The sequence below is a fragment of the Rhinolophus sinicus genome, chromosome 16 (genome assembly GCF_057876585.1).
Source record: "Rhinolophus sinicus isolate RSI-liver-muscle chromosome 16, RSI-T2T, whole genome shotgun sequence".
Classification (NCBI taxonomy): domain Eukaryota; kingdom Metazoa; phylum Chordata; class Mammalia; order Chiroptera; family Rhinolophidae; genus Rhinolophus; species Rhinolophus sinicus.
Window position 1 is genome coordinate 893850 of NC_142516.1, and position 24763 is coordinate 918612.

Here is a 24763-nt window from a genome sequence, read left to right on the forward strand (position 1 = left end):
AGCAGCCAGATGCCATCACGCAGAAACCCCGACATGTCAACGCTGGGACGCAAGCCAGCCTGGCCAGGCACAGACAGGCCACGGAGCAGATGCGCACACGGCCACTGCCCATTACGAGCCAGACGCCTTTCTGTGACCACAGGACGAATGCACAGATGACATCCGCAATTCCCAACGTCAATTCAAAATGTGAAAGCCCGTGTCTGAAGACACGACAGAAATGTCCTACCAAGTGAGAAAGCTGATTTCCTGCATGAACAGGGACACGCCGCGGGGACAGTTGGGCTGGCACACTGCTGCTGCACCGCCACCGTCAATAGCAGGGGACTGCAGCCCATTTGACAGACCAGGAAACTGAGGCACAGAAAGGGAAGTGCCCCCCTAGCCCATGCCGCCCAGGCTCCATGGTGCGGGTCTGGGCTCTGCGCAGTTGAGTGTCTAGGTGGACGGGTCATAAGCAGCAGCCGCCCTCTTTGCAGGCGTCAGACACGCCAACACCAGCAGGTGGGGAGGGATTGTACTCCGGGGAGGCTGTGCCACACAGGAGGCCCTACCTCGTACTCTTTAAGGGTCCCCTTCCAGGTGCAGCCCTCGCTGGGGCAGACGGCCGGCAGGCTCTCCACCTCCCTGCGGGCTGCATTGTCCGGGAAAGCCTGGGGAGAGAGCGAGCGTCCCTGTGGGTAAGCCCCTCCCAGTGGCCCGCCGGCCCACACACCCCACACGGCACCTTCCCGGACAGCGGCTCTCTGCCTGCGACTGGGGCAAATTCCAGACGGCACCGCAGCAGCAGGGGGCATTTCTAGCTGCTGAAGTTTCATCCGCCATCGGTGTTGTTAAAGGAAATGCGAAAATGTTTTCTGTTTATTGTGACATTTTTAGTGTAGATTTTCCACTTACGGAGCTGCTCTCTAAAATAGAAATGCCTTCTTCGTATATGCCCTCGTGCACACAGGCAGCACAGTTCTGAGGCCCGGAGCTGGTGGGGAGAGAAGGGGGTCCCTCCTGAAACCAGGTGCCAAGAATAAGTGGGCGTGACTGCTTGGCCCACGCCACTCCACACACCACTAGGCACCTTCAAACCCATCCCAAGTCAGCAACAAGCACACATCAGTGCTGTGATGTGTAAGCATTTAAAACAGGTCAGATGGTTCACTCCTCTGACGATCAATTACCCCCATCGTGACGAGGCGCTGGCCACCCAGAGACACACGCCCCAGAACAAGGGGCAGGCGCATCTCCCCTCCCGCCCAGCCACCCAGGCAGGTGCCTGCGTCCTAGGGTGGCCCCCCCAACACCACCAGTGTGCGCCGGCAGTGTCCAGTGCCCACCTTAAAAAGCAGGACACGCAGCAGAAATCACCTTTCATAATCAACAGGTTTATTTCACCCCCTACACCCAAACAGCGCGTGTCTCTCCGGGTTATTAACTTCCCAGTCCCATGGGCAGTGAACCGCGCCCACCGTGGAGACCGGGAGCCACCTCTCTGGCCAGCCCGCCCGGGCCGCCCTGCCCAACATACCTCAGGATGCTGCTGAGACAGAAGGAGCAGTAGCGGTGGCCACACTGCGCCTGGAAGGGCCTGCGCAGGACGTTCCTACAGGCTGAGCACAGGTACTTGTCCTCCAGCTTAGTCCCCAGGAGGCTCTTTGAGAAGCCGGGCTGGAGCACGTCTAGGGAGCCAGGAGGGGTCACGCTAGCTGCAGCCATGAGAGCTGCGTGCCCCGCAAGCCACCACGCCCTAAAGAAGAACACAGGCTGCATCAGGGCAGAGCCCAAGTGGTACCCCAACTCGAATATAATCCTCCAGGGAAAACGGCCCCCCTGCCTGGCGGTGAGGGGCTGGGGCATCAAACGGACCCGTGGTCCAGAATCTGCGAGCTGGGCTTTAGCGCTCTGGGAGCCCAGACACGATCCTCGTCCGAACATGGAAATCAAGGCTGGGCCACAGTGTGACCTGCCCGAGCCACGGCTGGTGCACGCCTGTCCTGCAGCCCCTGGACCAGCAGGCTGTCCTCAAGGTCACCCAGTGCAGGCCTCCACTCCCAGGCCAGCGTGCTGCATGGGACCTGTGGCCAGCACACAGTGGATGCCGCCTTCCCGCTGATAGCAGTACCCTGCAGGGCTCGGTCTCTCCTCAGGGTCCTACAACAAGTGTATTTTCAGGAGGGTGGACGGCTTTTGCCGTAAGTCTTACACATCTGGCTGTGCCCAGGACAGGGCCGCACCAGCCAGCGGCCTCTCCCATATCAGCTTGGCGCAGCCACTCTGCTCCCCGCCCACCATCGTGAGTGTCCTCTCACTTCAGAGCCACACTCTGCCGTGCGCTAGGCTATGGCAAGGTCCCCAAGGCAAGGCAATCAGGACGGGTGATGGGGGTGGGAGGCACAGCATTCAGAGACCTTGCATGAAACCCACTGTTCAACATCCACAGTCTCAAAAACCCCAAACAAATCGTTCCTATGAGCCCTTGAAAAGGGGCAGTGCCCAAAGCCCCTGAACCCAAGGCACTGTCTCCCCAGGAAGCCTGAGGCCAGGAGGGCCACCAGCCCCTTTGCAAAACCCTCCCAGTGAGGGTTTCCTTCCTGTGTGCCCTGAAGACACACCCCCTGGGTCTTGTGCGGGGGGGGGGGGGGGGGGGTCGTCACACCGACTTTCAAACCAGGAAGCTATGAAATGACACCCCTTTCCAGGAGGAGAGAGGGGTCTGCGCAAGGCAGCGATGACATTCTTAGGCTGACACCGCAGGAAAGGGTGACAGACAGTGTGTCATCCGGGCAAAGCCACTTTCAGTGAACGTGTTTGCATTTGTAAGTGACGGGGCCTCACACGCGGTCGGCACGCCACAGCCCCCTCTGTTTTCATGCCCTGCATTTACTCCTCCAGTCACCTGGCGGAGGGAGGGGACGCTGTGCCCAAGGTCAGCTCAAAGGCACACCTGTCTCTTGCTCGCTCACAGGTCCGTGTGCTCTCCACACACGGGGCGCCTGGGGCCCTGGATGACCCACCCACCCATCCAACAGCTGGGCCATCTCATGCTTTCAAGCCCTTGTGGCACAGGTGTGTAAGCACTAGAGGGTCCCTTCATTAAAACCATTTGGCAGAAGCTCTAAACCACAAGTTGGGAGACCTACAGACACACTAATAGTGCCCACTGGCCAGGGCACCGAGGCGGGAGGACCCTGCAGCCAGATTTTCCCAGGCCCTGTGGTCACCTGCCCCCCCAAACACACAGAACTAGAAAAAGGCCCACAAGAGCACACTCCTGTGTGACAGGCACCCCACATTTTCTATTTTACTTCTTTTTTCTGGTCACACTACCAAACTGATTCCAAGAACCATTCGTGGTTTAAAATCACTGCTCTAAACTACATTCGACAGAGGAACTTTTTCATATCACTAAAAAAGGTCACACTTTTTAGGTCAAAACTCTACCGTAAGTTTACTCCATTACAATATGAAATGTAAAGACTCTGATGGCGGTCCTGTTTTATACGGGCAAAAGGTAAAATACAGAATGAAGGCCGCCACACAAGAGTCCGTGCAATACTCTTTTTGCAAAATGTCGCTGATAGCTTCCTGCAGCGTCTGACACACAGGCTCTGTTCTTTCGAGCCAGCACCCACCTGAGCACAGCGGGCCTGGCCCTGGCACCCAGCCACACCTCTGTGGCAGACTGAACCTATTTTATTAACCCACTGACTATGACTTCTATCAGACACAAAAACACTGTCCTTTTTGACTGAAAGGAAAGGGAAGAGGCCCCAACACACAGCCAGGTCTCGACATCTGTCTGTCCTCTCCTCAGCGTCCTCATAAATACTGCCTCTTAGCGGTCACGACTACCTTACTTACATGCAGGAAGGCAGGGATCTAAGCTCACCCAACAGCAGGGCCCCAGCCACAGGTCAGACGGGCCAGGCCCATGGGGGTTCTCAGTGCTGCGAGCCTTCCACATCGCTCCAGTCTCACTTATAAGTACATTTTCACTTTTAAGAACTGGAATGAGAAACGCATGAAAGTGTTGCGTCACAATCTCCCCCTCTGAGAGCCAGCAACACGCTCAATCCTGCGCCTCCTGTGCTTGTCCAAAGCTTGGAAGAAAATTTCCACATCTCTGGCCGCGTCTGAAATCACACAGAGCGCGGGGAGCCCCAGCTGCCCACTGCGGACAGCTGCACAGACACAGCTGAGAGCGGCCTCTGTCTTTACAGTAGTGACCACAAGGGGTCAGGTGTCAGGAACCAAAATGCCCGCCTGGTCCTTTCAAGCTTCGGTTTGTTTTCCAAACCCTGCCTCTCTCAGGTAAAGTGGTTAAAAACAAGAACTACAAACTATCTATTTGCAATGACTTTGTGAGTGTGCAAATGAGCCATCCGACTTCATATTTCATTCCTCAAACACACTCCACACGTAAGTGAACTTCGCATGGCAGACTTATGCTTTTCTAGAAGGGCATTTCTGCCAGATACAAAGCAGTGTTATGGGATAATTCCAGTCTATCATGTCAGGGACAGCTCAGTGCGCTGTGGCGACGGAGGCGGGACAGCTCAGTGCGCTGTGGCGACGGAGGCGGGGCAGCTCAGTGCGCTGTGGCGACGGAGGCGGGGCAGCTCAGTGCGCTGTGGCGACGGAGGTGGGGCAGCTCAGTGCGCTGTGGCGACGGAGGTTGCACAGCTCAGTGCGCTGTGGCGATGGAGGCGTGACAGCTCAGTGCGCTGTGGCGATGGAGGCGTGACAGCTCAGTGCGCTGTGGCGATGGAGGCGGGACAGCTCAGTGCGCTGTGGCGATGGAGGCAGGGCAGCTCAGTGCGCTGTGGCGATGGAGGCAGGGCAGCTCAGTGCGCTGTGGCGATGGAGGTGGGGCAGCTCAGTGCGCTGTGGCGATGGAGGCGGGGCAGCTCAGTGCGCTGTGGCGATGGAGGTGGGGCAGCTCAGTGCGCTGTGGTGATGGAGGTGGGACAGCTCAGTGCACTGTGGTGATGGAGGTGGGACAGCTCAGTGCGCTGTGGTGATGGAGGTGGGACAGCTCAGTGCATTTGGTGATGGACATAGGACAGCAATTACTTTGAGGGTGCAATAGTCATTAGATATTTGGTCTCCGCACAGAGCTCCCCAAACCCCTGGGATTTTCTGAGTAATGGGGACAGAGGAGCACCCTTTATCACTCATAAGCCCCTTTCACTGCCACCACCCACTCCCATACCCAGAGGGGGAGAGAGGCTGCCAACTGACTTAACCACCAATGGCCAACAATTTGATCAATCATGGATTCATGATGGAACCCCCACAAGAACACCTAACGATGGGGTTCAAGGGGTTTCCGGGTTGGTGAACACATCATGAGGCGCAGAAGGTGGCGCGCTGAAAGGACATGGAAGCTGTGCCCCCTCCCCACCCCTTGCCCTGTCATCTCTTCCATCTGGCTGTGACTTGTGTGTGTTTCCCTGAAATGGCTGTGTGAGTGTAGGTTGACGGCGTCAGGTGTCGTTACAACAATCCAGTGCTGCCCAAACTGACGTCAAATCAGGTATTGGAGCACCTGGCTGCTGGTGGCCCCAGCCCGCCAGTCGAGGCCATCTGATGCTCAGCGATGCCGTCCCTGACAAGCCTCCTTGAAACCAATCTGTGCCAGGCCTCCCTCCTGCGATGGCACAGCCCTCTGCTCTCCGTGGTATTGCGGACCTGTGCCCTCTAGCACATAGAAGCCAGGAGGAAGGGACTGGGGTGGGGGGAGATGGGGCCCAGGCTTGTGCAGGGGTGCATGAGCACCCTCTCTGCTCCCAGCTCTGCACACTCACTCCGACACCCCTTAACCCAGCCCTTCCTCCACACTGACCACTGGCCTCGCCGTGACCCACCCCACTCCAAAGCAGGGCACCTCGCTCCTGAAACCCACACAAGCAATTCCTTCTACCCGAGTTCCCTCCTCTTCTCCTCCTACCCCACCCCTGCTGTGTATTCCCTAAATCACAACCAGGCCACCAAGCCACCTGCTCTAAATACCATCTCCACCGCTGCTGGGCCCCACAGAGGACCTGGTCTGGACCCTGCCCCCGCTCAGGGCACAGCTGGGATCAGCTCAGCTCAGACCCCAGGACCCTTCTGCTGAGCCTGCCTCTGCCTCACCCAGGCTCAGCCCCTCCGGGTGGGGGAGGTGGTGGCGGGGCACCATGCTGGGACAGTGATGGGCCCTCTCTGTGGCCACATGGTCCAGTGCACAGGAAGGACGGGGTATCAAGCAGTCCTGGACTCAAGACAGACAGAAGGTGCACCCACTCTTGCATGATCTGTGGGGCCTGTGGGTCATTTTTTCTGGATTTTTCCTCGCTGGACCTTTCTGCCATTTCCTGCGCATGCTCTTGGTGTCCTGTGTGGAAACCGCCTGCCAGGCCACACTGGATCAGTGCACCCACCAACCACTGGTGGTGGGGGGGGCAGGCTGGCATTTGCCACCTCACCTCATTGACAGAGAGGGGGCCCAAACCTGACTCTCAAAACACAGGGTGAAAGGCCTTTTTCTTCCTGGAGAACCCGCTTTATCCAGCAACAAATGGCCACTGGAAATCCTACACTCTCATCCCCACATTACAACTGTTGTTGAAACAACCTGTTCCTTCAGGTCCCCAGAGGAAAGATGTTCGGGTTTATTCCCCCAGTAAGTTTAGAAAGTCTTTGAGAGAGAACCCCTGGCTGAAAGCCCCCCCCCCCCAAATCCTTGCAGCAGCATATGGCCTTCAGTCTAGCCATGGCCCCGCAGGGACGCTTCCGGGCTCCCGCCATGGCCCCCTGTGCCGCTGGGGAGACTGGTGCCTCACTACCGATGCAGTCCACAGGCCAGAGCCACACGGCACAATACAGCCTCAGGTGGCAGAGGTCGGGGACACAGGGGGACACAGGAAGAGCGTTGTCAGGAGCCTGCAGGGCTGTCCCAGGCAAAAGGCCCGTGTCAGAGCGCATGCCTCTGGGAGCTTTGTCCTATGAGTGAGGGGACTGAGGTGGGGGAGAGGGAGGGTGGGCGGGGGCTGGAGGCAGGAAGGGCAGCTGCTCCTACGTATGACACACCACTGCTGAAAACAGCTCCTGCTGCTAGGAAAGGCTTTCAGAAAAGCAATTGCGAGGATTTTGTTCACTTGAAATTCAAGCAAGTGGGGACTGGCCGGGTGGCTCAGGTGGTTAGAGCTCCGTGCTCCTAACTCTGAGGGCTGCCGGTTCAATTCCCACATGGGCCAGTGGGCTCTCAGCCTTTACAAGGTTGCCGGTTTGATTTCTCGAGTCCCGCACAAAATGATGGTCTCCGCCCCCTGCGGCTAGGATTGAACACAGCACCTTGAGCTGAGCACCTTGAGCTGAGCTGAGCTGCCAATGAGATCCCGGATGGCTCGCTTGGTTGGAGTGCGTCCTCTCAACCACAAGGTTACCAGTTCGATTCCTCGACTCCTGCAAGGGATGGTGGGCTGCGCCCCCTGCAACCTGCAACTGGCAATGGCGGCTGAATCTGGAGCTGAGCTGCGCCCTCCACAACTAAGACTGAAAGGACAACAACTTGACTTGGAGGGGAGTCCTGGAAGTGCACACTGTTCCCCAATAGGGTCCTGTTCCCCTTCCCCAATAAAATCTTTAAAAAGAAATTCAAGCAAGAGTAGGTTTTGTGGTACGTAAGCTATATGCAATAAAGCTGTTTAAGTAAAAACAAACAAACAAACAAAAAACTCGAGCAACAATTTTGGGTTGGCTGGAACCTCCACCTGAAACCAGTAACTGACTCATAAACACCACAGTCCTTGCAGGTGATATGTGGCCCCCGTGTGCCTCTGCTGAGGGCTGAGAGTCAGGTCCCGCACACGCCCGTCTGCGGGACTCAGCCAGGCTGGAGTGTCTGCTCTCACACGTGCAGCTGTCCTGGGCTCTCCACTGTCTCGGTCAATGAAGACCCACCGTGTCCAGACAGCCTCTCAGCCACTCCAGGCTCCATCCCTCCCGGCAGCTGCCTCCACTCTGGATCCCAGCGCAGGAGGCCCCTGGGTGTCCCAGCCAATTTCCATGTCCTCACCACCTACCTCTGGCCTCAGTTTCATCCTGGGACACGCACCAGACTCATACAGGCCAAAGGCGGATATCCCAGCCTCCATCACAGGCTTCCCGGTGTGAAAGGGGCGGGGCTGAAGGCTGACCTGAGGTACGCTGGCAGGTACCCTCATATTAACTCAACTGACGGAGAAGCTCTTCCAGGAACGAGGGAATGGGGGGCTGAGAACAGGGGCGCCGCGGGGGGCAGTGGAGGGACAGAGGAAGGAGTCAGGGGGCAGGTGGGTGAGGAGGGAGGCGCGGGGAGGGGGCACTGGGGCCTGCGGGACAGGCTGCAGAGGGCAGCAGTGAGAAAAGGCCGTCCCAGAGGTCGGATCGCACAACGCCGTCCTGAAGTTCGGGGGAGCTTGCTCAAACCCGAAGCAAGTCGGAAAGCCCCGCTGTGGGCAAGAGGAGACTAGGTAGGGACAGGTGAGCCCACCGCGGGACTCAGGGAAGGAAGGGGTGAGACGCCCACAGGCAGCAACCGAAGCTCCGGGCAGCTAGGCTGGGGAAGGGGGTGGGGGGTGCCAGGACCCCAGGCCGAGACCCCAGGTCGTAACCCTGCATCGTGACCCCCGCGCCGTAACCCCGCGTTGTGGGCCCCGAGCAGTGACCCACAGGTCATGACCCTGCGTTGTGGACCCCGGGTCATGACCCCGGGCCGCAGACCCCTGGCGGGGCGCCCGCGGGCGTTCGCGAACTTTCCTGCACCAGCCCCGCTCTGACTTTCAGTTTCCGGCTCCCCCGCCCCGAGAAATCCCCTCAGGCTCGCGGGGCGGCGGCGGCCCTTCCTGCGGACGCCGCGCGCCTAGCCCGGACCCGGCGCCGGAATCCCGACCCGACCCGGAGAGACCGAGACGCCGACGCGGAACCCCGAGGTCCGACTCACCAACGGTCGCCGCGCGTCCGGAACTGCGCGCCCGCCCGGCCGATGCCGCCGCCAACTCGGACCCGCCCCCAAGCGCGCCTGACCGGCTGACACCAGCGCCTACCGAGAGCGCGCGGGGGCCCCGATTGGCCAGCCTTCTCTCCGCCTTGGGCCCGCCCTGCTGACGGACTGACACGAGAGCCTATCATCGGGAGCTTATCATCGGGAGCAGGGAGTCGCTTTGGGCTGCGTACTCTTGTCACCTCCCGGGTTTCTCCGACTGGAGCCTGCTGGGTTTCCGCCAGGCAGCCTCCTGTGTGCAAAGTTCCGTGCGCCGCCAGAGGACCGGACTCATGCAGCAAAGCCCTCCCGAGAACCTGGCAGGTGTCCACGAAGGGTCAGGCCCGGGCCGACGGTACCGTGGCAGCACCTTCCCCACTCCAGCGCCTGGCTCAGAGCAGGGCCCCACCGTGGGTTACATTTACAAGAAAAAGCACGAAAAGACCCACTCATTACGAGCACTAAGGCGATGAGGTCTCCTTTCCGGGTAGTGTTCTAGAAGTAGGTAGTGCTGGTGGTGGGCCGACATTACGAGTGTACATGACACTGAATTGTATGGTTTAAATGGTGACCTTTGTGTTATGTGAATTTTACCACCAAACAAAACGAAAAACGCACAACCTATGGCCTCCAGACACACGGACTGAAATACGGAAATGGAAACATCTAGAAACAAGGCTGTAGTCTTGGCCAGAAAAAAAGGGGCAGCACTGGGACGGCGGAATGTTGGCCCCTTCGCTGCCCCTAAGTGCGTGACCTGAGGCCAGTCTGTGTTTTTATCTGCCAAGGGAAGAGTCGGGACAAAATGGATTATCTGTCATCGAACACGGGCTTTGCTAAATATCTGACAAACAGCGTGTCGTCTCATACCAGCGTCTGGAGAGGGGGACTGCTCTCATTTTGCAGAAAAGGAAACAGAGACTCAGAGAGGTAAGATTCCGTACCCCAGGTCATGCAGCACAGCTGGCACGTCCACTCCAGCGGGTAATCTGAAGCAATGGGAACTGCTTGAGGACATAATAACCGAAAAACAGGCAGGCTTTGAAGTGACCTCATTTGAATGGTTCACATGGCATCAGACGTGCTCGAGTCATTGCTGCATCAATCATTACTTGGTTTGGAGTCTGAACTCCCTGATCCAAAACACCGCATCCCTGGGAGACAACAGCAAGGCCCCCCTGCCTCTGATAGAAGCTCCAGGAATTTAAGCCTGAATTGGCACCTCCCCAGTTCAGTGAGCTTTCACCCCAGCCCCATGGTCAATCGAGCTCTCAGGTGTCCCAGGGGCTGTGAACCCAATAGCAACACTGCAGAAAATGGTTCCTGTTGCAAAAAGGAGGTTTGGCTGCAGCAGTGCACCCCGCTTCCTTGAGAGTAAAGTCGGGCAGTGTCAGCCCTCGCCCAGGGTGGGGACGCTGCCGAAGCTGTGGCGAGGAGCTACCTCAGCCCTGCCCCATGTCCAGAGATTTGGTGACTCAGGGCTTGCCTCCTGGGAAAGCAGCCAGCCGCCTGTGGATGCCACTGAGCCAACCCTGAAGTACCTGACAGTGCTTCTAGCATGGAAATGCTTTCATTTACTTTATTTTTATTTATTTATTTATTTATTTATTTATTTATTTATTTATTTATTTATTTATTTTAAAGATTTTATTGGGGAAGGGGAACAGGACTTTATTGGGGAACAGTGTGTACTACCAGGACTTTTTTCAAGTCAAGTTGTTATCCTTTCAATCTTAGCTGAGGAGGGTGCTGTTCAGCTTCAAGTTGTTGTCCTTTCAGTCTTTGTGGAAGACGCAGCTCAGCTCCAGGTCCAGCCGCTGTTGCCAGTTGCCAGTTGCAGGGGGCGCAGCCCATCACACCTTGGGGGAGTCGAACTGGCAACCTTGTGGTTGAGAGGATGCGCTCCAACCAACTGAGCCATCTGGGAACTCAGCGGCAGCTCAGCTCAAGTTGCCATGTTCAATCTTAGTTGCAGGAGACAGAGCCCACCATCCCTTGCGGGACTCGAGGAGTTGAACCGGCAACCTTGTGGTTGAGAGCCCACTGGCCCATGTGGGAATCGAACCGGCAGCCTTTGGAGTTAGGAGCACAGAGCTCCAACTGCCTGAGCCAGCGGGCCAGCCTGCTTTCATTTACTTTAAACATTGCTGCTTTTACAGGATTTTCATGCACACATTGTTTGGGGTTTTTGTTTGTTTGTTTTGTGTGTGTTTTTTGACCCTGACAATTGGCCTGCAAGGTGTGCAGGATTGAGAATAAAGGGAAAAGGAGCCTCAGTGGCATGACGCTGACCAGGAAGTGGCTGACCCACCACTGACTGCCAGATCAGAAGGGGTAACACCTCTGTTCTGGCAGGCTGGAAAGGAGTGACTCACTCTAGCAGCTCAGGGGATTCCCACTCAAGTTCCTTCCTGTCAAAAAGAAAGCAAAACTCAGCTGGAGGAGGAAGCCACAGTGGGGAGGGGCCAGGAATCACCGGGGACAGCCCCAAGCAGATCTGGGACAGGGCCAGGGCTGGGGTGTCAGGAGCAGCAAAGGACACGCAGGGTTCAGGCCGGGACCCAGCCGCTGTCCTGTGCCTCAGTGCCCCCAGACAGAGGCGTGGGCCTGACTGCAGATGGGCCGATGCCATGTGGACGCCCACTGGTCACAGGCGCGGCAAGCAGGAGGGGCTCTGTCAGCTGGGCCTGCAGACTATGGGATGGGGGTTTGCTGCCACTCTGGCCAAAGGCTCCAGAAGGCAAGCAGCTCAGCCCATGCCCCCAGCCTCGGACAGCCCACCCCATCCCCTTTGTTTTCCTTTCTCATGTTGGCATCTGTGCCCCGAGGACATTTCTGAATGTTAATGGTACCTCTGACCCCACAGGTATTGCCCTCCTAAGGCCCTCCCCTCACGTCCTGTACCCACTCAGGCCTTTGGGAGGACACATGCCAGCCTTGCCCACAGGGCAGGAGGCAGGAAGGCTGACCTGGGCCTCTGCTTGGGACCTGGATGTGTGACGTCCCTCATATGCCAAGTGCTTTCCCCACGACCTCCCGAGGTGGGACCACCTCACCACTTCTCAGAGCTCACCCCTTCCTCTCTTTTCATTTTTCAGATACTTGAAGGTCAACCCTGGGCTGCAGCTTCTGAATGAAGCCGGTTTCGCTCTCACTCTGCCCTCATCTGAGGGACACGTTTCCAGAAAGGCCAGTGCCCCCAGCACTGTGTGAGAATTCCCCTGACCTAGCGCCAGCCAAGAGGGGCTCCCCCTCTGCGCCTCTTCCCCCCCAAAGTATACAGCCAATGTGGCCCCTCCCCCAGGGCAACCCCAGGGAAAAGAGAAAGACACCAGGTAGGGAGCCCCCCCACCGCTAATAGCACCAGAGCTCAGGGACCAGGATGCCGCTCCCAGAGCTGCAGGAAGGAGGGCGTGAAGCCCCCATCAGAAGCGTCAGCCCAGGGAGAGCCCACCGTGAAGGAAGCACGGCAGAGCCTTGCCACGTGTGCAGAGCAGAACTGGGAAAGAACAGGTCCTCATGCTTTGCATTCTCTGTCGACGGGGAAAAGAGACAGAGTGATAAAGGTGGAGGGGGACATGTTCACTGTTCACCATCTCACACTTTTTAAAACCACCTGAGGATAATACCGATTCAAAACACGTTTGTGTTTGAAGCAACAGAAGGTCACTTTGGAAGCTCTGGAAAACACAGAAAAGTACCAAGAAGAAAGCAGAGATCACCCCAAATTCCCCCACCCAGAGTCAAGCTCTGCAGAGATTCCCTATGCAGTTTAACATCCACCTCCTTTCACACAACCTCAGAACACAAATGTCACCCCACCCTCAGAGCCAAAGGCCAGGCGACAACCTCGCAGGCAGAACTGAAAGTGACCAGGTTGTCCTGGCGGGACCCCCCAGCCCTGCAGCAGGGCTGCCTGTGCCCAGGGCCTTTGCACCAGCCAGGCCCTCACTTAACAGTCCCCTCTCTCCCCCTGACGCTGTGCAGGCCTGGGCCCTGTGCGGGTCTTGGCATCTCCGGACGGAGTCTCTTCCTGGCCCTGTGTTGAGTGGGTCCCCCCCACTCGCCCCACGTGACTAGAATCGGTTTATGTGCCTGTTCTACCCCAGATGTGAGTCCCTGGAGGGTAGCGGCCCCTTCGGACTCATTGGGGTCAATTCTTGCCTCATTCTCGCTGGACGGAGAAAGGCTGAGTGGACACGAATGGCTGGGCAGAGTTCAGGTTCCAGGGGCTGCCTTTGGAGCCCGGCGCAGTGGCGGGTCCGCGCGCGTCATCTACCGGCCGCAGCCTGAACTGTCCGCGAACCCGGCCCTGACCTCCGGCGCAGGCACCTCGCTCCTCCCACCGCGGTGCGTGGAATCCGCAAGCCCTGCTCACACGCGGACCCAGCAAGTGAGATCACCTGAGTTCGGGAGGCTCCAGGTGCCCTGTGAGGGTCTCCCCTGCACACTGCCGCAGCGGGCGCTGCCGCCCTCCGCAGTGCTCCCCACCGGGTTCAGCTCTGCTGCTCCGGGACCCCCAGCGCTCTTCAGCCCACCTGGGACCTCTGACCCTGGTGCTGCCGCCTGTCCACCGTCCTTCCTTGCTTCCCCAGACCATGCCCGTCCCCACTCTCTCGCTGGCCGCCTGCCCTGCTCTGGCCACCTGCTGACGCCCTGCACCTGTCTTCTGCGGCTGGCTGGTGTGGGGGGGAGTCGCTCCCCAGTGCACTGGAGAAGCGGGTGGCCCTCCTCCCCCGCCCACCCTCCCGGGCCGACAGCCCACACCTCCCTTCTACTGCACACTGGTCTTGTGTCCTCACTGAGGCCCCGGTGGATCCTTTAGACCCTCCTTCTCCACAGGACCAAGATCTGTCCAGCAATGGCGGCAACAATGGCCGGAAAAGAAAAAGCAGAGAAAAGGTGAACTTCACCTACACAATCCTGCCGCTGGAAAAAGAAAACCCTTCAACAAACAGAAGAGGGCGAAGTGGTGGACCAAGACCTCATTACATTCACTATTCACGTATTTGTTTCCAAAACCAGAGAAATACTTACACTAACATGTCGGTTTTTCTCAGTAATGAATAATAACATTATAGTCCAGTTTGTTTTTGCATCTTAATGTCTGCAAATTTGGCAACAATTTTGCCATAATCGATCTTTTTCTTCTTGTCATGTTCAGTAGACAGTCCAGCCATATTTGTCCATCTATTTTCACTCACAGTTGACCAAAGGACACTTTTTATCAACCTTAATTTTGGTAACTTTCTTTCACTTCAAGCCACAGATACACATAGTTAGGAAGAAAGTTAAACATAGGCTACGTGTGGTACAGAGTCATAAAAATGCCGTTTCACACTACATTCTAGAAACTGATTCTACCCATGTTTGGTCGAAGCGGATCCTAGTGCGAGCCTGTGTGCATGGCAGGATTTTCCAGGGTGAGCTCCTCTTCAGGGCAATCAAGCAGGGACAGAGCCGTTTCTTCTGAGGGTCCCAAAGAGCACGATCTGGCTGACCCGCTGTCTTTACACATACTCCCAGCCAGTCCTGCTGTGTTCAGCCCCTCCCTGTAGCCCAGGCAGCCAGCTGTGGTGCAATCGTGGTGCCGCTCGCCTCCCATGACTTCACATTCTGCAACCCAAAGCGTGGATTGTAGTAACAAAATTAACCAAAAGTTCATTTGGTTTCTATTACTTCCATGTGCTAGCAATCCTAAATAATGTCAGTAATAAAGTACCCCTCCTAGAAATACCTTTTGTTGGCCCATGTGAAGTACAGCAGGCTCTAGACCTGATCCTTTAATACACATTGTATCCTCTGTGGGAAGGGAAAAAGCTATACACTTTGTTTCCCAGCTGCTCCCGAGGGGCTCCCTCTGCAATGTGACAGGCAGCCACGGGCCATCATCAGATATTAGAGGAAAAGACAGACCCAAACTGATGAAAGCAGCAGGGAGGAATGGTGCAGGAACCAGAAGAAAACACGAAAAGAACTGACATTAGTAACCTCAAAAGAAGAGAGAAGTATTTGTGACGCAGGATGCCACAGAATTCAGTGCTGTAAAAGGAACTTATAGGCTATAACAGGGAGCACTTAGACATTACAAATGTGAAATGAAATTCAAGACAAAAGTCAGTAAAAGGGTTATACATTGAGGGAATCTCCCAAAAGTAGAAGAGGGAAAAAAAAGTAGTTTAAAAATAGAAAAGATAAGAACAGTCGTCTCAGTGAGAGATTCTGAAATCTTAGTAATAGGAATTCCAGGAAGTGAAAACAAACAATGAAGGAAAAGAAGTTATCAAAGAAATAGCACAAGAAAATAGCCCTAACTGAGGGGCACTCTTTTCCAACTTTAGAGGGACTACAGTGCTGAGCAAATGATGCGGGGAAAGGCACACCAAGTCCATCATCATGAAGTTGCAGATAAAGGATAAACAGAAGATCCTAAAAACTTGCAAAGGAGGGGAGGGCGAGGGCACACAAAACAGACCGTGTATAAAGGACAGACCACCAGACAGACGTGGGACTACTAACGGTAATATGGAAACTAGAAGACAATGGAGCATGCCTTTGAAATTCTAAGAGAAAACATATTCCAACCTACAATTACTTGCTCAAACTATCAATCAGCCTGAGGATTGGATAAAGATATTTCAAACTGTATCTCAAAAAATATGCCTCCCATGCACTTTTGTTCAGAAAGCTAATGGAGGGTGCCCACCACCGTGAGGAAGGAAGGAAGCCAAGAAGAGGCTGACATTGGCTGCAGGACTGAGGAGAGAGGCGAAGTCAGCACTGAAGGCAGCTCTTGCCTGCCCTGTGTCTTGGGTCGGGAGCCAGCCACCCAAGAAGGCTGTGGAGAGCGGGCTGCAGAGGATGAGGCCCTGGAAACACAGGGAGGGCTGTGCCCAGTCTGGGCTGAATTAAGCGAGGGACCTATAGACATGTGAGTAAACAAAAAAGTTAGAGATGATTGTCAACACAGGGAATCACTTACGTGGGAAAGGAAATACAATCCTAGCACATTATGTGGGTCTGCTGCAACCAATACTTATATAACATTCATCAAAATACTGAGGAAGGATGGAACCAATAACTTTTACATTAAAAATCAGTTACAAGTAGCTGGTCTGTTGATCCAACCTGACGCTATTGGCTTCCACAGGGTGTTCAGCCCCGTCCACTCCTCCCACCCCGGCCAATCCAAATCCCCGGCAGCGCTTCCCCTGTCCATGCCTTGGCCCCACGTACGCACCTGTGTCTTCCACACTGTGGCCAGCAAGTTCTTCCCCAAAGGCAAATCTCAGAAGGTCACTCCTCCCCGAATCCTAAAAAGGCTCCTTCTCAGAAGGTGTCTGTCTGAAGGTGTCAGACCTGTGACAACTTCTACACTGGAGACGGAGCCTAGATGTCACCTCCTGTGATGTTTTCTATAATGGAGACAGAGCCCGGATACAGTATCTGAAATGAAAACTGTTTGGCCTTCATATCATATTGGTGATGGCAGAAAATAGAATGAGTGATCCTGAAGCTAGAACCCTAGAGATTATCCAACCTGAAGAACAGAGAGAATAAGGACTGAAAAGAAAAAAAAAGAACTGTGAGACATAAGAAGCAGAATTATATACACTAATTGGAGTCCCAGAAGAAGAAAAGAAAGAGAATGGGACAGGAAAACAAATATTTAAATACCGATAAGAACGTTCGCAATTTAATGAAAATCATTAATATAAAGAAGCTCAGCAAGCTCAAGCAGGGCAAATACAAAGAAAAGTACACTTGGGCACATACTAGGAAACCACAAAAAACAAGAGAAAATCTTGAAGGCAGCCAGAGAACAGGTCACATTACATGCAAGGGACAAGGATAAAATGGATATGAAGAACAGCTCACTTCTCATAGGAAACAATGGAAGTCAGGAGACAATGGAATATTTATATCTTTCAAAAGTATGGTGGTTACTCAAAAATTAAAAATTACAATATGATCTAGCAATTCCACTTCTAAGTATACACCCAAAATAATTGAAAGCAGGGTCTTGAAGAGATATGTGTACACCATGTTCATAGGAGCATCACAATAGGTAAACATGGAAGCAACCCCAGTGTCCACTAAATAGTCGAAAAGTGGTTATGTACATGCAATGGAAAGAAATTGTGACACATGCTACATGAATGAATCTTGAGGACACTATGCTAAGTGAAAGAAGCCAGTCACAAAAAGACAAATACTATAGGATTCCACTTATATGAGGGACGTACAATAGCTAAAATCATAATGACAGAAAGTGCAATGGCGGTCACCAAGGACTGGGGGGAGGGGAAAATGGGAGTTATTACAAGGGGCAGATATTCAGCTTTACAAAATGAAGAGTTATGAAGATGGATGATGGTGATGGTTTCACAACATTATTCATGTATTTAATATCACTGAACAGTACACTTACAAATAGATAAGATGGCGGTTTTTATGTTGAGTGTATTTTACTACAATAAAAAAGTGTTGGGGGTATAAGGGGAAAGGATTACACAAAGTCTGGACTACCAGGAGGCGGGGTCATGGGACCACCTTAGAATCTGTCTGCCACTGCCATCATGAATGGTCCTTAAATGAGTAACCCCTCCTTCACGAGGTATTCAAACTCTCACATTTACTAGTTTTTAATTGATAACTTTTAATGCTATTTGTCCTTAGGTATGCAATATTCAAATTAATATCCTTATTTTAAAAACATAGAAATATCTGGGGTTTTTGTTTCCCAGAAGGCTTTGGAATTGTATTTTCTCTATGTATGAAGATAAATGGATGACACTGGTAAACTGCTTATCTTAAAAAATGCAGAAGAGGATTATTGAAATGGCAGTGTGGCAGCTCTGGAGAGACAAGAACTGCTAACGTGGCCTCCCAAATGGGCTCTCCGTGCCACCTGCTGCAGCTTCATCATAAAGACTACTGTCCCCTGGCCCTGAGTAAAGTAGAAGCACCCAGAGCCAGGAATGGGTGTGCACAGGTGAGCCGAGAGGGAATGGGTGGGCAGTGGCAGTAGTGCAGATACCTGCTCCGTCTGTGCTCTGGTGGTGGCAGGTGCCACGAAAATAAGGGTAGAAGTCTTTGTGGCATCAGGCCTGGACTCTCGACCAAAAGTCAGGTGGGATGGTGACTATCGTAGCAGACCCCTGCACTGACAGAGGACACCTAGATCTACATGCCCCATCTCCAGGCCCGACCTAACCAGGGCAGATACAACACCTCGGAGTTGATGCAACTTCTGCTGGGATGCCAGCCATGATCTGGAAGATGGTCTTGAAGTGGATTCACTTAGCCAAGTGTTGGTTAAATTTGCTGAGTAGGATGGTTTAACTGCAATCAGTTAAGACCACTGCCTCTTGGTAGGCTGACTCCTCCTTAGTCACCCTCTTCCTGGGGCCCACTGGAGTGACTACAAGCATTTTTCGGACCCCATCGTGAAAAATAAAGAAAACCTCAACTAAAATTGGGAGTAGGGAGGGCTTGCAGGGAGAGCTCTCCTGCCCTACCACTCATTGTCTGTATCTCCAACAGATGTTTTCTAGGTTACTACCCTAGCAGGAAGATTTTCTATTGGCCTGGGTACAGCTCAGCCAGTGAGACTCACAAACCAGCCAATGAAAAACCACTGCCCTTCCAATTTCCATTTTCTTCCAATAAATTCTTTGTAACAGCCCCTCCCAACCCCACACTTGGCCTTTGTTCTTCAGATTTGCCTGGGGTTTTGCTATAGGTTGCACGTCCTGAATTGCGATTCTTTGCTGTTCCTCAATAAACCTATTTTTGCTGGTAAAATAGCTTCTATATTTAGGTCAATACCACGAAAGGGGACTTGAAATGGGATGCATTTAGTTGGGGTTTATGGGATATTTTCATGCAGTTCAGTCTGGCTGGTCTGTCCTGGGGCGGTATGTTCTCTATGGTTGCCAACAACTACCCACTAGAACAGTGCCCAGCACTGAAAGTATTCGGAAGTGAAGAAGAAACAAAGTCTATAGCATGAACCAGAAGTGAGTCTGTGCGAAATTCTTCCAATCATCCAACATCCTAAGGTTCTTCTTCCCTGGATAAAACTAAAGTTGTCTCCTCTGACGAAATGTATCCCATAATACAGCATATACAATTTAATACACCATATGCCTTTTTTCCTACTGGCTGGGGATTGCACTGATCAGGATTCCTGTATTTGTGCAACACTCACCTGTAGGAATGACACAGTGGGCACTTCTATGTGAAGCCCCAGGTATTACCCAAGCCAGTGTCAGTACTAACAATCAGATACCAATTAGATCAAACACACTAGAGAAATGTCTGAATCATCTCTTCTTTCCACAAAACAATTCTGCAAAGTCATGATGTGGCATTCAAAGAGAACACAGCCAAAATGTAAGCAGAAGCACTAAAGAGATGTATCCGTTAATCCATACAAATGTTATTTTTCTAAATTTTGTGATGTTTGTGATATTTGTCAGGTTTTAAAATTTATAATTTGAGTTCTCATTATATAGTTATTGTAAATTAACTGTAAAATATTACAGTATTATACGATATGTATACATTATATAAAATAGACGTTATACAAAGATATATTTCTAATTTTGGTTTCCTAATTTTAGTTTTCTTAAAGAGAGCCCTACCCCAAAATGTACCCCAAACATTTCTGCATCACGTGAGCACAACTCCAGAAAAACAGAACTTCGAATTGCATGCAGGGTGGTAAAATAGAGGCATGAAACAGAAACTAAGTTCAACTACAGAAAAATTGATTATGATACATTTCCCTTGCACCCATTTGTGAACGGATATCCGCACCCCCTTTGAGCACGTGGCCAGGCTGGGGTTGGTCCATCCCTATCCCAAAAGGTGCGACCCGGCAGCTGGGTGTGGGCCCACCGAGAGCCAGGGGGCCTCTCACAGGTTTGCCGAGAGGCTGTGCAGGGCGCAGACCCGCTGGGGTCGGGCTCCGGGGATCCTGCCCTCCCAATCCTCCCTCCCGGCATCTCCTCCTTCCCCCAACGCCCTCCTCTCCACTATTCAAGCAGCCCCTCTCCCCGCGCCGCCTCTTCTACCCCCGCTCATGGTCCGCCGCCGCACCCCTTCTTCTCTTGTGGCCCCCAGTCTCCCTTTCCCTTACAAGGGCCCTTCTTCCTCCCCAGCCGCTCTTCGTCTCTTCCCCACCCCTCGCACCCTCCCTCAGCCCAGGGTCTTCGTCTCTCGCCCCGGCCCGCGCCCCCTCCGCGCCCCCTCCGCGCCCCCTCCGCGCCCCCTCCGCGCCCCCTCCGCGCCCCCTCCGCGCCCCCTCCGCGCCCCCTCCGCGCCCCCTCCGCGCCCCCTCCGCGCCCTGACGTCGACCTCTCACGTCGCGCGCCGCCCTGGCGTTTCCTCAGGCGAATCGGACGCGGATTGGCCCCGAGCCGCGGGAAGTGCCTGCCCTTCAGTCCGCCGGCCAATGGGAGGCGGGGGCGGGGCCGCGGCCGGCGCCGGAAGCAGCCGAGCGACGAGGCGTCGTAGCGTCGCCGGGTTTGGAGCAGCTGCCGCGGAGCCGCCGGACGGATTGTCGGACTCGCCCGCCCCGCCATGGCCGAGAGCGACTGGGACACGGTGACGGTGCTGCGCAAGAAGGGCCCCACGGCCGCACAGGCCAAGTCCAAGCAGGTGAGGCTCCGCGCCGGCCCCCCGACCCAGGAGCGGCCAGCTGGACCAGGCGGGGCGGACGCGGGGCCAGGGGCCGTGGGTCAGGGGGCCGAGCCGGGGACTAGAGCAGGGAAGGCCGGAGGATTGGGGTGGGGCCGGGGAGGGGCACGGGGCACGGGGCACGGGAGATGGCCGGTCTGGGACGGTCCGGCGCGGATGTGGGGGAGGGGGGCTGGGATGAAGACGAGCGAAGAGGTAGGTCCCGAGGAGGGTACGTAGTCCGGGGGGTGGGGGGTATGGGGCGAGGACAAGGGCTGGGACAGGGCAGGGCGGTAGGGAGACTGGAGCCAGGAGGGCGGCGTGGGTGTGGACAGGGCCTGTGCCCCGAAGAGGGCAGAAGGGTCGGGGTTTTCCTACGACTGATAACAGGCCTGAGGGCGAGGCTCGGGCAAGGTCTCCAGGCCTTAGACCTCTCGGTGTGGACGGGGAGGAGGTTGGGTGGGAGGACCTTGGGGCAGGGACAGGGGTGGGATGGGACAGGGGCAGGGTGGGGGCCTCCCCCCAGACGGTCTGTTCAGTCCAGTGGAGCCCATCGAGGCACATTGCAGGCCATAGTGAGTTTTTAGCCCCAGGCTGAGGTGGCTTAACGGCCCAGCAGACTGGTGGACATTGCCTCCAGGTCTTGCAAGTGTAGACGAGCCCTAAGCAGTACTGGGGCCAGAAGGTTCCCAGGTTGGCCAGTCCAGGTTCAGCTGTGAGTCCAGCGTAAGCGGTGCAGGGCTGCTTCAGTCACCACCCCTGGAGGGTTTTTACCTCAGGAGCCTTAGCTGCACAGTGGCGGGTCTGGGCCAGGACTGGTTGCGGCCCTGGTGACCAGCATTCAGTGGCCTGCCCTGGGCTCATTGCGTGGTCAAAACCAAATTCACTCTCTTTTTCCACGGGAAACTTAATAGCCACAAGCTAGGAGTCATGTGAACACGTCCAGAAAGAATCTTAGAACGCATCATGCTTAGTGACCCACAGTCACTTCTCTGAAGTGTGGAAAGCGCCAAGAAATGCTTCACTGTTGGACAGCTATAGGTCAAGGGGTGTCGCTCCCCCTGGCGGGGCTCTGTGCCGTGTGCCATCGCTTTTACCGGAGCCAGATGCCCTGAGGAAGGCACTGGCCGGCCGGTCCTCCCTGCTTTTGCAGTAGAGTCTAGTAGAGAAATAAATCCAATCCAAGTGTGAACTCAGAGGAGTCTGTTGGCGTGTCTTTCTCAACAGCAAAGAAGTGAGCTATTCCTGTCTCCTTAGCAGCAGCTGATTGAGACTTGCCTGGATATTTGGTCGTTGAGGGTTTTGCATAATGAGCTTCACTTTTAAACCCAGCCCTGGTGTGAGCCCTTGAAGGAGCCTGGCTTGTGCACACACTGAGCGGACGGCCGTGCTCAGGCAGCCCCAGGCGTCAGCGCGGCCTGGCTCCCAGCAGTCCCAGCTGGTATTTGCCGGACACTTGCCAAAGCTGATTTTGATCATAAACCATGTTCTCATATTCTAGGCCATCTTAGCAGCTCAGAGACGAGGAGAAGATGTGGAGACTTCCAAGAAATGTAGGTACTCATGCTTTCACTCACAAATCGGGGTGGGCTGGCAGGGTTCACCTCTGCAGACGCGTGCTGGCACCTGGGCTGGGGAATGCCTAGGACCTGAGCAGAGTAGCTGCGGTGGTCATGGGTCAGGAGGGCTTTGCTACCTATTCCTGCCGCGGGGGGACAGTTGTGTGGACTCTGTGCTCTTGGGTCTGTGAACTTCACGTGTCACCTGGACGCAGGGTGCTTGTTGGGCCTGGTTCCTGTCCTGAAATGGCTTTCCTTGGGGTTTGTTGCAAAGCCTGTCTCTGCTCTCGTCCCCCCTCTCCCCTGCCGGTCCAGGGGCTGCTGGCCAGAACAAACAGCATTCGATCACCAAGAACACAGCCAAGCTGGACCGGGAGACTGAGGAGCTGCACCACGACCGGGTGACCCTGGAGGTGGGCAAGGTGATCCAGCAGGGCCGGCAGAGCAAGGGACTGACGCAGAAGGACTTGGCGACGGTGAGTGTGGCAGGTCCCCCACTCCGGGGCTATTGGGAAAGCGCCTATGGCCCAGTCTCTGCCCACCTGCTGACTTAGGGGCTTCAGGTTGCCCTTGGCCCAGGGCCCCTGAAGACCTCTGGGGAAGCTATGAGAGGCCAGTGTAACTTCCTCTCATGTGTGATGTGGCTGCAAATGTGTGCAGACCCCAGAGTTGCTCTCTACTAAAGCCCTTGGTCCCTCGCTGTCACAGAAGGCTGTGCTCTGCGGTGTGTCACCCGTTTGTGTGCTAGTTCCGCAGTATTTCCTTACTGAACGGACACACATGCAGCCCGTCTTCTCTTTAGAAAATCAACGAAAAGCCACAGGTCATTGCGGACTACGAGAGTGGACGGGCCATTCCTAATAACCAGGTTCTGGGCAAAATTGAGAGAGCCATCGGTGAGTGTCTTTGAGGCCTTGGTTGGGTCTGGGCTGCCACTGCCTGACCAGTCCCGAGGGCCGCCCTCGGGAGGGGTTAGTGCGGGTGGGGCCCAGGAAGGCCAAGACCACAGTTTCCTCTCCCCTTCGCATATCCCCCACCACCCCCTCCTCTAAGCCTGGGAACAGAAGGCTCCCGAGTTCTCCCCTGGCATTGGTCACGTCCTGCTCCCACATGCCCCTTTGTGGTGTCCGCTAGAACCTGGGACGTGGGACTCCCAGAGCACTGGTGCTGGGAAGGGACGTCTGCTCTCGTCCATCGGATAGCCCAGCCGGGGATGGAGCGGTGCTCGTCCCTCCCTCCCCTCTCTCCTTCCTGTGGGGTCACGTGGGCACCCGCTGTACTTCTGGCCGATGGCTGGGGACGCTGTGGCGCTGCCCTGTCCTTTGAAGTTCCAGAGTGGGCGCCGTAGTGGTCAGTTGGCCGTGACTCTTTCAGGCCTCAAGCTTCGGGGGAAGGACGTTGGGAAGCCGATTGAGAAGGGACCAAGGGCGAAATGAAGACACAGCCTCGAAACCGGTGCGTCCGGCCGACCTCGCCAGGCTGGGGCCCTTTGACCACCAGCGCCAGCGCCGGCCTCTTCCATGGCCAAGCGGAAACTGGGCATCAGCCCTGCCTGGGAACCCCTCTACCCGAACCTGCTGTCAAACAAAACCTTGCAAAGTGTTTGCTTCTCCAGATTGTTTTGCCTCCCTCCTCCCGAGCCTCAAACTGGGGTGCAGAATGCTGCCGTCGTCTCCCAGGGCGTCAGCCTAGCTGTGGGCGTGGCTCCTGGGGGAGCGGAGTGAGAGGGTACGGGGTGCAAGGCCCGATCTGGTCGATGGCAGAAGGTTCCGCCTCTGGTCCGGCTGTTGGAGAAGCTAATAAACCTTCGCTGCCCTTCCTGCTGCTGTGTCCTCATGTCCCATCCCACCTGTCTCATCCTTAGCACCCCGTCCCTCTGGCCCCCATCATGGGGAGGGGGAGTTTTCATGACAAACACTGTAGGGGGCATCTGAGGGGCCATGAAGGTCACTGTCTCCTGAGACAGTTCGTGGGCATTGGCTGACCTCTTGGCAGTGGAGCCCACCCTCCCGTGGCACTGAGTCCCCGGCCACACCCTTCCCAGCAGAACCCAGTGGACCAGGAGCGGGCAGGAGGGGAGCACGTGGCCGTCACCACCCCCCCAAGACAGTCCTGCCCAGTGGGGCCTTCTAGGTCCATGCGAGGTCCTGTCCGAGTCCCACGTGGGGAAGCAGAGCCTGGGACCCTCCCTGCGTTAGAAAGCCCTGACTCCGTTTCATTAGATGAGGATGGCATGTGGGTGCACCAGGGTTCATGACACATCCAGGGGAGTCACCCTCAGACCTCATGAGGCCAGCAGGTCAGGGACCTTGGTTGGTTCTCAGGCATCACGGGAGTACCAAGTGACCTCGGCTTTGAGATGTATACTTTCAGGGACTGGTTGGACCTTTAAAGTGGGGTGGTAGACGTGGGGGAGTGTGCCCATGGGACGGTGGGCCCTTCCTGTGGGACAGGCACAGAAGGGCGTGCCCCCCACCAGACTAGCTCCGTGCCACCTGGGACGGGTCGTGTTTGCTCCTCAGAC

General features: G+C 55.3%; 2 protein-coding genes and 2 long non-coding RNA genes across 12 annotated transcripts in view; 2 read left to right on the forward strand and 2 right to left on the reverse strand.

Annotated features, from left to right (window-relative positions):
- The window catches only part of TRAF2 (TNF receptor associated factor 2), a 21557-nt gene extending 12460 nt beyond the window's left edge, over positions 1–9097 (reverse strand). Inside the window, exons 1-5 of one of the 7 annotated variants that reach the window (XM_019756727.3) lie at positions 8957–9038; positions 1858–2142; positions 1520–1738; positions 898–976; positions 555–653 (exon numbers count right to left, since the gene is read on the reverse strand). In XM_019756727.3, the coding sequence (XP_019612286.2) occupies positions 555–653; positions 898–976; positions 1520–1707 (366 nt within the window). In that variant the 5' untranslated portion in view covers positions 1708–1738; positions 1858–2142; positions 8957–9038. Of the gene's footprint in view, positions 1–554; positions 654–897; positions 977–1519; positions 1739–1857; positions 2143–3852; positions 3993–8956 lie in introns of those variants that run through there. The other 6 variants (XM_019756726.3, XR_012496014.2, XM_019756725.3 and 3 more) reach the window with 6 other exon arrangements.
- On the forward strand, positions 8960–14080 carry LOC109460892 (uncharacterized). The gene is made up of 2 exons (XR_012496017.2): positions 8960–9925; positions 12094–14080. It is a non-coding gene; the product is annotated as an uncharacterized LOC109460892 (long non-coding RNA).
- Positions 13966–20301, reverse strand: LOC109460918 (uncharacterized). 3 transcript variants are annotated; one of them, XR_012496016.2, is made up of 3 exons: positions 16236–20145; positions 15739–15916; positions 13966–14611 (listed from the first exon to the last, which is right to left on the reverse strand). It is a non-coding gene; the product is annotated as an uncharacterized LOC109460918 (long non-coding RNA). The 3 variants fall into 3 exon arrangements; XR_012496015.2 differs by having other exon boundaries at positions 15702–15916; positions 16236–20144; XR_002139585.3 differs by lacking the exon at positions 15739–15916 and having other exon boundaries at positions 16236–20301.
- EDF1 (endothelial differentiation related factor 1) lies at positions 19898–24059 on the forward strand. Its single transcript, XM_019756734.3, has 6 exons — positions 19898–19924; positions 20395–20662; positions 22182–22233; positions 22555–22715; positions 23042–23135; positions 23614–24059. The coding sequence occupies exons 2-6, from the start codon at positions 20585–20587 to the stop codon at positions 23673–23675; spliced, it is 447 nt and encodes a 148-aa protein (XP_019612293.2). The 5' UTR covers positions 19898–19924; positions 20395–20584; the 3' UTR covers positions 23676–24059.
- Positions 24060–24763: the final 704 nt, after the last annotated feature.

Excerpts from the sequence above, each read along its gene's own strand:
- EDF1 (XM_019756734.3), top strand. The coding sequence starts at position 20,585 with ATGGCCGAGAGCGACTGGGACACGGTGACGGTGCTGCGCAAGAAGGGC. Across the intron at positions 22,234-22,554 it reads TGTGGAGACTTCCAAGAAAT|GGGCTGCTGGCCAGAACAAA; the intron begins GTAGGTACTCAT and ends CTGCCGGTCCAG. Across the intron at positions 22,716-23,041 it reads CGCAGAAGGACTTGGCGACG|AAAATCAACGAAAAGCCACA; the intron begins GTGAGTGTGGCA and ends TCTTCTCTTTAG.